This window comes from Salvelinus namaycush, chromosome 12 (genome assembly GCF_016432855.1).
Source record: "Salvelinus namaycush isolate Seneca chromosome 12, SaNama_1.0, whole genome shotgun sequence".
Lineage (NCBI taxonomy): Eukaryota > Metazoa > Chordata > Actinopteri > Salmoniformes > Salmonidae > Salvelinus > Salvelinus namaycush.
Genome location: NC_052318.1, coordinates 33755590 through 33767862, shown reverse-complemented (window position 1 = coordinate 33767862; position 12273 = coordinate 33755590). Strand labels below are relative to the sequence as shown.

The window sequence follows — 12273 nt, the reverse complement described above, 5'->3', positions numbered from 1 at the left end:
GGTGTGGGTGAGGGCTATACTGTAGAATGAAACTGTCTCTGCTCTTGCTGGGTATAATGGGTGTGGGTGAGGGCTATACTGTAGAATGAAACTGTCTCTGCTCTTGCTGGGTATAATGGGTGTGGGTGAGGGCTATACTGTAGAATGAAACTGTCTCTGCTCTTGCTGGGTATAATGGGTGTGCGTGAGGGCTATACTGTAGAATGAAACTGTTTCTGCTCTTGCTGGGTATAATGGGTGTGGGTGAGGGCTATACTGTAGAATGAAACTGTCTCTGCTCTTGCTGGGTATAATGGGTGTGGGTGAGGGCTATACTGTAGCTGTGGGTTATAAATAGGGTCAAATCAACCACTATAACAGAGAAAGACATACTTTGTGGTTATTAACTTAAAATAAAAACTTGTTTAAAAATAGTTTTGAGAAGAATTGAAGATGCGAAAAAGTATCTGGAAGATACTTCTGGGATGGAAAACCAGGATTAGGTTATTTCCCCTTCTGCCTCAGATCAAGAATCTGGCCTGGAAGCTGCAGGCCATAGGTCACTATTGTGCTATATGAAAAAAGAAAATGAAAAAAAGAAATCAAATAAAGAGCTGAGGAAAGTAGAATATGTTGTAGTGCACACAAAAGGACACTACCTGGAGGTTCATAAAAGTGGCCAGCCACTCGATCAATTCGTTCTTTGATTCACAGCACAGGTACCTAAGAAGATTGCGAGAGGGAAGACGGAGGGGGTGAGAGATAGAGAGGCTATACCTTTACCATGATCCTCAGTGCACTAGTCACTACGTTTTACCTATCTTTAGTTGCTACTAAAGATACTCACCACTGCTGTTTGTCTCGTTCTGCCTGCTCACACACTACAGTCATCCCCCAGCTAGAAGAGGAGGAAACTTACATGATATGGACAGCTGATATGGAACAACAAATAGCCAAATGGCTAAGAAAATAGACCAGTAGTCATTGGAGGGTTGCTGGTTGACTCTCACCATGATGGTGGCTGTAGCCTCTTCTTGATGCCATAGTAGACTTTCAGAGCATGGACTTGACATTCCCTCTCAGGCTGAGTACTCTAGTAAAGAGTAAAGATGGACAATTGTAGCTATACGGCCACATACTGTAGGTACTTTATACAGTCACAGAATAGGCCAACACATCCTCCTTCCTTCCTCTATTACCTTTACTTCTTTGTAGAGCCTGAGAGAGGTGCCATCGAGTACACAGAGGCGTCTGCTGAAGGTTCTCTTCCCCCTTTGACCCTTCTCATCCCTGAACTTAATCATGCTGTTTCTGGACACGTCTACCATGCCAGCTGTGAGAGGGGACATCCAACTCTAATTCACTTCACTGTGCTGATTTTCAACCATATCATTAATGAACATGTTGCCTTCCCCCTTCCCTCCCTTCAGATTCCTTTTCTGTTGTCAATACTATTCTTTACAGAAAGTATCTACAATATGTAATTTATTCAAAAGTGCTCTTGACTGGGCTGGAATAATAATATATACACCGGTAATCATGCATTTACCTATGTAGATTAACATGGCATCCATGTAGCAGTTCCTCCTGACCACCAGGTGACAGTCTTTACCCAGAGAGAAATAGATGGCCAGCGCTCGTTCCTGGTAGTGCAATGGACGCTCTGTTGGGGGAATCAGAGAAGACATATAGCATTTTACCACTAGTTTGCAGTTGAGCATTAGCGTTCATCGTCAATATAAAGATATCACACTTCATTAACAACAGCTGTCCTACTTCAGCTTATACATTTAAAAAGGGACTTGGCAACTGTAACTGAGGTGTTCTAAACCATTACCCATCTCCTGGTTGTCGTTGACCAGGAAGCAGCTCCAATACTCCCCCTGTTGTGTAGGGATGTTCCCGCGTCTCAGGACCTCACACACTAGCTCCTCAGCACTCACTGCCTGGGAGATCTGAGGGAGAAGAACAGGCAGGGTTAGCGTTAGGAGCGGGTAGGGTTAGCGTTAGGAGCGGGCAGTGTTAGGAGCGGGCAGGGTTAGCGTTAGGAGCAAGCAAGGGAACTTATATGATCATCTGGGCACAAAGCATTGCAGAAGAACACCCCATACTGTCGCATTTGGATTCTAAGGTGAAAGGTGAGAGTGCACATGGAGCTGACCTGAACCAGCAGCTCAGAGCCCTCCTCCTTCCTCTCCAGGTAAACCCCACAGATGGTGAGAGGTGACGGGGTCCCCTACAGAACAGAATGAAGAGAGACACATCAGGCCAACAGCCATCCTCAATCCAGCAAATAGTAAGAGATAGACAGGTCATAGAAGGATTTAATCATTTCAGTTGGGTGGGAAACTGCTGCAAGGGGTTCTGAAAATGTCATCATGCCATAGGTGTATGCTCACCTCCTCGGTGTGTTCTTCTTGTGCTTTGATGACATGAGAGATCATGTCCAGCTGCTTCTGAAGCTGCTCGGCATTCACCTGCCACACAGACAGACACATCCATCCAATTTATCAGAACATTTAATTTTGCTTCTTGTGACAACACAGTACATTTCCCTCCATTTATCTTCTATAAATCAGTGATGTCATCAGTGTGAGACAGACCCACTCACATTGAAGATATCCTGGTAGTTCTGGATGAGCTCCTCTACCACCTGTCCTGCGCTGTTATCAGTGCCGTCCGTCTGGAAGAGCGTGGGACCAAACACAATGGCCAGGTTGTGCATGTTCATCTGATTCTCATCTGCAAAGCACTGGACGCTTTGGGAACAGAATCGACAGATTTGTACAAGAGATTTCTCAACAGCGATGCATGTCTTGAACTTTCAAAGACAAAGTAGTCAATTATCTATATATAAACAATACAAATTCTACATACAGGTCAATAAAACACAACTGTCCCATATGTAAACTCATATTCTCATCAGGTTCAGTGGAAAAGAGACAAACCAGAATGAAGGGAAGAAAAAGAGAGAAAAGAGAAGAGGACAGGCAGACAGAGGTGGAGAGTTGAGGCTAACCAGTAGAGGTGGTTGATGACAGCCCCCAGAGTGGCTCTGTTGACTAGGGGGAGGCTGTGGAGGAGGGCCTTGTACTGGGACACTCTCTCTCTTCTCTCACTGACAGCTGGTGGGCAAAAAAGAAAAACACCTACACATTACAGCACAAAACTCCTTGTCATGGGGCTACCAATAATACGACTACCAAGACGAGCAGTGAAAAGCAGTGGTGTGGTCATTGTGGTCCACCAGTATTAGAATGAGGGTAGGCCAGACTCACTAGTGGTATGGAGCCATGGCAGAGAGGCCTGATGGCCATTGAAAACCCCCTCTCCCACTTCCCTGAGGAACCTCTTCAGGACGTTGGCCACATTATCCACCTGGCGCTCCCCTTCACTCAGACGAACCTGACGGGGGTCATGGCGGAGAGAGAACAGCAGGGCGGCGATCTTAGAGTTCACACCAGACCTCCGATAGATGCCCTCTGACTTCAAACCTAGAAAGGGGCAGGAAAACCCCCCATAAACAAACACATAACCACTATATCATTAACACAGGCTTACAAAGACACTGATAGAATCAAATAATGGAGCTGGTAAGAGCACATATTTTGTTAGGTATCTGTCCCAACCGATGCCATGATAGGTCCACTTACCATGCTGTGTGATATAGCTAATGCAGCAGTCCACGATGACAGGGACTTCTGTCTCAGTAAGCTGCTGCTGGTCCAGGGGGCCGTCTCCTCTCCCTAAGCCCTGCTGGATGCCACTCAGCCAGCCCTGGAAGTCAGGCCTCCTGTCCCCCTCCAAACGCAGCCTCCTGCCTCTGTCCACCAGCACCACAGCAGCAGCTTCTTGCTCCACGGCTGGGACAGCACATCACATTACATCACACACTGTCTACATCAATTGTCAACCAAAGTAGTTCTATTAAAAAGTTATTTATATGTCACTAACATTCTTGGTCCACCAAAATAAAAACACTTCTCCCTCTGCAGTATTTCCTTAACCTACAGTTAGGGAAAATATTCAGACCCTTAGACTTTTTCCATATTTTATTCCATATATATATATATATATTATATATTATTATATATTATATATATATATTATATATAATATATTCCATATTTTCTTACGTTACAGCCTTATTCTAAATGTTTTTCTCTCAATCTACACACAATAACCCATAATGACAAAGCGAAAATCGTTATTTTTTGTTTATTTTTTAGCTAATTTATTTTTAAAAATGGAGCTCAGATGCATTCGGTTTCCATTGATCATCCTTGAAATGTTTCTACAACTTGATAAAAGTCCACCTGTGGTAAATTAAATCGATTGGATATGATTTGGAAAGGCACACACCTGTCTATATAAGGTCCCACAGTTGACAGTGCATCTCAGAGAAAAAACCAAGCAATGAGGTCGAAGGAATTGTCCGTAGAGCTCCGAGACAGGATTGTGTCAAGGCACAGATCTGTGGAAGGGTACCAAAACATTTCTGCAGCTTTGAAGGTCCCCAAGTTTGGAACCACCAAGACTCTTCCTAGAGCTGGCCGCCCAGGCCAAACTGAGCAATCGGGGAAGAAGGGCCTTGGTCAGGGAGGTGACCAAGAAATCAATGGTCACTCTGACAGAGTCCAGAGTTCCTCTGTGGAGATGGGAGAACCTTCCAGAAGGACAACCGTCTCTGCAGCACTCCATCAATCAGGCCTTTATGATAGAGTGGCCAGACGGAAGCCACCCCTCAGTAAAAGGCACATGACAGCCCGCTTGGAGTTTGCCAAAAGGCACCTAAACACTCTCAGACCATGAGAAACAACATTCTCTGGTCTGATGATACCAAGATTAAATGATTTGGCCTGAATGCCAAGTGTCACGTCTGGAAGAAGCCTTGACCATCCCTACAGTGAAGTATGGTGGTGGAAGCATCATGCTGTGGGGATGTTTTTCAGAGGTCGGGACTGGGACACTAGTCAGGATCGAGGGAAAGATGAATGGAGCAAAGTACAGAGAGATCCTTGATGAAAACCTGCTCCAGAGCGCTCAGGACCTCAGGCTGGGGCAAAGGTTCACCTTCCAACAGGACAACGACCCTAAGCACACAGCCAAGACAACGCAGGAGTGACTTCTCGGAATGTCCTTGAATGACTGCGCCAGAGCCCGGACTTGAACCTGATCAAACATCTCTGGAGAGATCTGAAAATAGCTGTGCACCGATGATCCCCATTCAACCTGACAGAGCTTGAGAGGATCTGCAAAGAAGAATGGGAGAAACTCACCAAATACAGGTGTGCCAAGCTTGTAGCATGATAACCAAGAAGACTCGAGGCTGTAATCGCTGCCAAAGGTGCTTCAGCAAAGTACTGAGTAAAGGGTCTGAATACTTACAGTACCAGTCAAAAGTTTGGACACACCTACTCACACCTACTCACTCAGGGGTTTTTCTTTATTTTCACTTTTTTCTACATTGTAAACGAATAGTGAAGACATCAAAACTATGAAATAACACATATGGAATCACGCAGTAACCAAAAAAAGTGTCAACCCCCCCATTTTTTTTATTTTTAGATTCTTCAAAGTAGCCACCCTTTGCCTTGATGACTTTTGCACACTCTTGGCATTCTCTTAACCAGCTTCACCTGGAATGCTTTTCCAACAGTCTTGAAAGAGTTCCCACATATGCTGAGCACTTGTTGGCTGCTTTTCCTTCACTCTGCGGTCCAACTCATCCCAAACCATCTCAATTGGGTTGAGGTCGGGTGATTGTGGAGGCCAGGTCATCTGATGCAGCACTCCATCACTCTCCTTCTTGGTCAAATAGCCCTTACACAGCTTGGAGGTGTGTTGTAATCTTGAAAAAGACATGATAGTCCCACTAAGTGTAAACCAGATGGGATGGCGCATTGCTGCAGAATGCTGTGGTAGCCATGCTGGTTAAGTGTGCCTTGAATTCTAAATATATCACTGACAGTGTCACCAGCAATGCACCCCCACACCTCCTTCTCCATGCTTTACAGTGGGAACCACACATGCTGAGAACATCTATTCACCTACTCCGCGTCTCACAAAGACACGGTGGTTGGAAACAAAACTCTCAAGTTTGGACTCATCAGACCAAAGGACAGATTTCCACCAGTCTATTGTCCATTGCTCATGTTTCTTGGCCCCAGAAAGCCTTTCTCCTCATTGGTGTCCTTTAGTAGTGCTTTCTTTGCAGCAATTCGACCATGAAGGCCTGATTCACGCAGTCTCCTCTGAACAGTTGATGTTGAGATGTGTCTGTTGAACTCTGTGAAGCATTTATTTGGGCTGCAATTTCTGAGACTGGTAACTCTAATGAACTTATTCTCTGCAGCAGAGGTAACTCTGGGTCTTCCTTTCCTATGGCAGGCCTCATGAGAGCCAATTTCAAACGACCTGCCTTCCAGGACACCTACACCACCCGATGTCACAGGAAGGCCATAAAGATCATCAAGGACAACAACCACCCGAGCCACTGCCTGTTCACCCCGCTATCATCCAGAAGGCGAGGTCAGTACAGGTGCATCAAAGCAGGGACCGAGAGACTGAAAAACAGCTTCTATCTCAAGGCCATCAGACTGTTAAACAGCCACCACTAACATTGTGTGGCTGCTGCCAACATTCTGACTCAACTCCAGCCACTTTAACAATGTAAAGATTTATGGAAAAATGTATCACTAGCCACTTTAAACAATGCCACTTCATATAATGTTTACATACCCTACATTACTCATCTCATATGTATATACTGTACTCGATACCATCTACTGCATCTTGCCTATGCCGTTCTGTACCATCACTCATTCATATATTTTTATGTACATATTCTTCATTCCTTTATACTTGTGTGTATAAGGTAGTTGTTGTGAAATTGATAGGTTAGATTACTCGTTGGTTATTACTGCATTGTCGGAACTAGAAGCACAAGCATTTCGCTACACTCACATTAACATCTGCTAACTATGTGTATGTGACAAATAACATTTGATTTGATTTGATCATAGCGCTTCATGGTTTTTGTGACTGCACTTGAAGAAACTTTAAAAGTTCAAAGTTCTTGACATTTTCCGTATTGACTGACCTTAATGTCTTTTAAGTAATGATGGACTGTCGTTTCTCTTTGCTTACTTGAGCTGTTCTTGCCATAATATGGACTTGGTCTTTTACCAAATAGGGCTATCTTCTGTATACCACCTGTACCTTGTCACAACACAACTGATTGGCTCAAACGCATTAAGAAGGAAAGAAATTCCACAAATTAACTTTTAACAAGGCACACCTGTTAACGGAAATGTATTCCAGGTGACTACCTCATGAAACTGGTTGAGAGAACGCCAAGAGTGTGCAAAGCTGTCATCCAGTCAAAGGGTGGCTACTTTGAAAAATCTCAAATATAAAATATATTTTGATTTGTTTAACACTTATTTTGGTTACTACATGATTCCATATGTGTTATTTCATAGTTTTGATGTCTTTTGATGTATTTTTCAATGTAGAAAATAGTAAAATTTAAGTAAAACCCTGGAATGATTCGGTGTGTCCAAACTTTTGACTGGTACTGTACATAAATGTGACATTTCAGTTTAATTTTTTATAAATTAGCAAAAATGTCTAAAAACCAGTTTTTGCTTTGTCATTATGGGGTATTGTGTGTAGATTGATGAGGGGAAAAAACTATTCAATCCATTTTAGAATAAGGCTGTAACGTAACAAAATGTGGAAAAAGTCAAGGAGTCTGAATACTTTCTGAATGCACCGTATGCCCCACTGTGCCAGGTTCAGGTGTGACTCACAGAGCTCCTGTAGTTTTCGCAGGTCGATGTTATCCGCGTGGTCTTCTCCGTGGAGGAGGAGGAGCAGTCTGGAGCCCCCCAGGGAGAACCAGCCCAGGCAAGGACAATGGAAGCTCTGGCCCGCAGTGTAGCGCAGCCGGCCCACCCGCTCAAAGGACCAGCCCACCAGGTCCTCTGCTACAGGGGGGACCAGGGCCTGACACACAACAAGACAAGGCAGGAGATATACATAACTGTATAGCTATACAGTAGCTATACATAAAACTACCATTTACCAATCTATCATAATACTAATTGAAATCTAGTTTTAAAGAGGTGTGGTTACCTTGCCAATGGCCTTGATCCACTCCCTCACCGTGTCAGGGGAATCCTCTCCAAACAGGTAGACTCTCCCAGAGTCATGGTACAGCTCAAAGGAATGACCATAACTGACTCAGCAGGAAACACAAATAGAATATATACTGTACAAATATAAACATTCTTCTGAAGCTCACACTGTTTTGGATTAAAACACTATCGTGTTGTCTTACCCATGTTTCCCTTGGGGATTGACCACCAGACAAAGGACATCACTCATCTTCATCTGTCCACTCTGGCTGGAGCTCTTCTCACTCTCATAGTAGCTAAAGTTACCTTGGTTCAAAGAGCACCAGCGACGACTAAAATCTACATGTTCCAAAATGCTACAATTAGCTTACGGTAACTGAATTTACATTAAAACAATGTCACTTACCAAAAAGGAATATCAAGTTCGAAATTTGCAAGTTGCTCACTAGTTCATCTGAAATTCAGATCTAAAGCATGTCCAAACAATTCACAAAAAATGTAGTTTACAAACAGAATTTCAAGAATGACCCACCTCCTTTAGATTTGCGCTCTGTAACTGCTCGTGTTGAGGAGGCAGTCTTGAACAGATAACCAGTGTGTGAGATGGGGAGAGCAGCCTCTAAGATTGTGTGATCTCCAGCCCTTGACCCTGGGAGCTCTGGAGAGAGAAAAAACATATAATACTGATGATGTCACCTCTAATGAACAATGACATACAACCCATACATTTGTGTTCAACACAAGTATATGATTGATGTAACATTGCAGGCATGGATTACAGAGAATTTGATGAATGAGGCTGGTTTCATTGCTCCTACCTGTGTTGTGGTTGTGAGTGAGGAACTCCACCTGAAGTGTCTGTCCATAGTGCTGGGCAATGGAAACAGGGCTGGGCAGCTCTGGATCACCTGTATAACAGTTCACATCTGCTCCACAGAACACCAGCGACAGAGTCTCCAATACATCACCTGTCTGAATGGTGTTGCACAGAGCCTGAGAGATAGGGAGAAGGACAGAGAGGGGAGAGAGAGGAGGAAGCCAGAGAGAGAGAGTGAGAGATAGAGGGGGAGGTAGAGAGAGAATCAGGGAGCAGAGAAGACAAGTCTGAACTTTTGAGAGCAACAGATGGAGAGAGAGCAAATTAGAGAAAATCTGAGTGCCTCACTTTGTTGAGGGCTTCCTGTTGGCCAAACAGTGCATGGTAGCGGCGGTATTTCCCCTGGCAGTACTTGGCAGTAACAAAGCGCTGGCGCTCCTCACTGTCACTTGATGGACAGAGCATCTCACTTGGTGGAATGTTAGCTGCCCAGAAAAGGTTTACTTTGTCGTTACCTAGCAACAGGAACAGCTGGTGAACAGGGAGTGACATTAGAACCTTGACCTGAAAGACTAGTCCTTTTATTAACAGGGTGAACAATGACAAGATCTAATTTTCAAAGACAACATTTAATACAATTATACAAATAAGATAGAAAGCATAGTGTGAGGAACATAAACAGAGGAAACCAGTCATATGGGTGGTGAGAATGCAATGTTACTAATCCATGTAATAATATAATAGAATACAAATATGAAACTGTACCTACCTGATTTTCAGTCCACACCTTTTCATCCATCTTCAGACTGCGGACTTTGGACACACTCTGACCCAGACCCCTGTGCACCCCTAAACCACAGAGAAATGGATTAAAGAGTTAGATTTCAATATCCTCTACCAGGCACTGTTATCTAACATACCAATGTGATACAATTTTTGTTAACCTGACATATTTGAATATGATCATTATAGAATCTAATCAAAGCTCTTGAGTCTTGATCCATTGGTTTCCGAGGCTGGACTGACCTCTGGAAATGGTTCTGTACCTGCACAGCATTTGCAGAGGACCACACACAGGTTGACAGAGGCCCAGTCTGGGTGGGGGGCGCCACAATCTGCACAGCGCTGGTTGGCCTCCTCCGACCAGATCTTCTGGGCCACCGCGTTGCTGGACAGAGAGTGACTGACACAGGCCTGCAGGGCCTCAACCCACTGCTCCCGCTGCTGCTCCGACTCGGCCACAAAACTAACCACACAGAACAGAGGTCACAGGGGTTTCACTGTGGGATGTCATTAAAGGGTCATAGGTCAGTCTCACTCACCTGAATGTCCTGTAGAAGGTGGTGAGGTTGAAGGACCGTTTGTCTGTGCCCTTCACAGTACCCAAATTCATCTCAATGGAGGTGATGCCAACACCCTGGCTGTGCTCCTGATGACATGAACATCACAGTTTTTTTTTTAAAATTTCTTATCAACTCAAAAATGTAGCTAGTCTTAGCTGTTTGAATGGCAGCCTCATCACATAAATTGGGAATTCACTGACTGGCTATAGCTAGATCATCTATATCCTTATCTGCATGAGTAATCATTATTGATATCAATGTTTATTCCCCAAATATACAAGTGTCTCCTCACAGTATAATTTGTTTAATTTCTGATCCAGAAAATTACTCATAAAAGCCATATCTGTAGCTATGTCATCCTTGAATTGTACAGACAGAAAATGACATCTTCATCAAAAAGTACAAATGACAGCCAAAATGTAGTGATAAACAAAAATGTTGTTGAGGCTAATTTAATTAAGCTTAAATTAGCATTATTATTAAGTGTTAGGATTTATATGGAGACCTTTGCCTGTCACCTTTAAGAATACATAAAGGACTTTCATGCACGTTTAAAAAAATATATTTCAGAACAAATGCATGCACACATGCACCGTGGATACACACCTCAGCGTTCCTATAGAGGAAGACACTGTTGGCACAGATGACTACATAGAGCTTGGAGCGCAGTCCACTCATCTCCAGGTATCCTTGCTTACTAATGAGTGAGACTCTGCTAGCACGCTGTCCACTCGTATCACTGAAGTTCATAAGGGACATCTCCATGCTGTTACAACGCTGCTGAATAGTCTCTTTCAGTACTGACACCCATTCCTCCCTGACGGCTGAAAACACACACACACACACACACATCATTGTATTTATCACATGCACCGAATACAACTGGTGTAGACTTTACATCAATAACGCCCACAAAGTACTCATATTTCCTCATTGTGACCATTGTTATTTAAGGCTGAACACCTACTGTTGTTCTCAGCACGGAACAAGAATGTCCTGTTCCTTGTCACCACCTCAAACTTCTGCCCTCCAACATTAAGCACTTCAGTGACAGACAGTATGGCTATGATCCGCTTTGAGTAGACCCCCTGAGGAAAAGAGAGAGGACGAGGAAGAAGAGGAGGGGCTATAATAAGTAAGGTATTACACAGTAGACAGTGTGATCTGTGAACCTATGTGTGGCTCTATGGAAGACGTCTGGACCTTCTCATTTTGAAAGTATCGAAGATACTGTGCATCCAACATCACCCAACGCTTCTGGAAAACAAGGGTCCTGCAGATAAAACAGAGATTACTTACACTCTCATGCATACACACACACATGCATGAACCAACACACAAATGCACGCATGCATGTACAAGCACACACGCACACACCCGCCTCTATCTTACCCCTGAGGCGGGGTCTTGTGCAGCCAGCCCATCTTGATAACAGGAGAGTGGTGAAAATCAGAGTCTTCAGGGTTGACTGATCGTGACAGTGTGCAGCCAAGATAGATACTGTCTTCATCAACAGATGTTCTCCTGAGATATTAGACACCCACAAAAGCAGAAAGGACATGAATGTTCCCCTTATCTCATCAAAACATGTAGACGAAGGCTTCATACACAAACTCACACGTAAAACAGTTCAATAGAAACACACCTGTTTTCCTCAATGTCCTCGTACTCAGCCTCATCCACACTAAACTGACTGTGGAAACAGTTCTGCATGGCCCGCAATGCATCCTCCTATGGTGCAGAATACAAAATGCAAACAATGGATCAAAATATCATCCTTCACACTTTAATAACTTGTGTACAAAAATAACTCTGGCATGTGTACAATCGCTAACATAAACGCCCAACACTCAATCACTCTAAACATCTGTAATCACACACAAAAGAAGAGGCTAATAGTACATTCAAGTAGTACATACACACCCACACATACAGATGTACAGTATAACTTACATTGTTTGCCATGACATCTGTGTCTGGCCTCTCTTAACTC

At 43.8% G+C, this 12273-nt stretch overlaps 1 protein-coding gene across 1 annotated transcript; it reads right to left on the bottom strand.

Moving 5' to 3' along the window:
* Positions 1 to 339: 339 nt before the first annotated feature.
* arap1a (ArfGAP with RhoGAP domain, ankyrin repeat and PH domain 1a) lies at positions 340 to 11993 on the bottom strand. Its single transcript, XM_039006093.1, has 27 exons — positions 11926 to 11993; positions 11673 to 11804; positions 11484 to 11553; positions 11248 to 11368; positions 10887 to 11104; positions 10260 to 10366; positions 9984 to 10183; positions 9707 to 9786; positions 9286 to 9468; positions 8939 to 9113; positions 8653 to 8778; positions 8324 to 8459; positions 8119 to 8221; positions 7794 to 7989; positions 3633 to 3842; positions 3258 to 3473; positions 2999 to 3104; positions 2591 to 2738; positions 2379 to 2456; positions 2141 to 2215; positions 1817 to 1934; positions 1529 to 1642; positions 1179 to 1312; positions 990 to 1072; positions 827 to 877; positions 639 to 702; positions 340 to 351 (listed from the first exon to the last, which is right to left on the bottom strand). Exons 1-27 carry the CDS (start codon positions 11991 to 11993, stop codon positions 340 to 342), a joined length of 3324 nt encoding a protein of 1107 aa, XP_038862021.1.
* Positions 11994 to 12273: the final 280 nt, after the last annotated feature.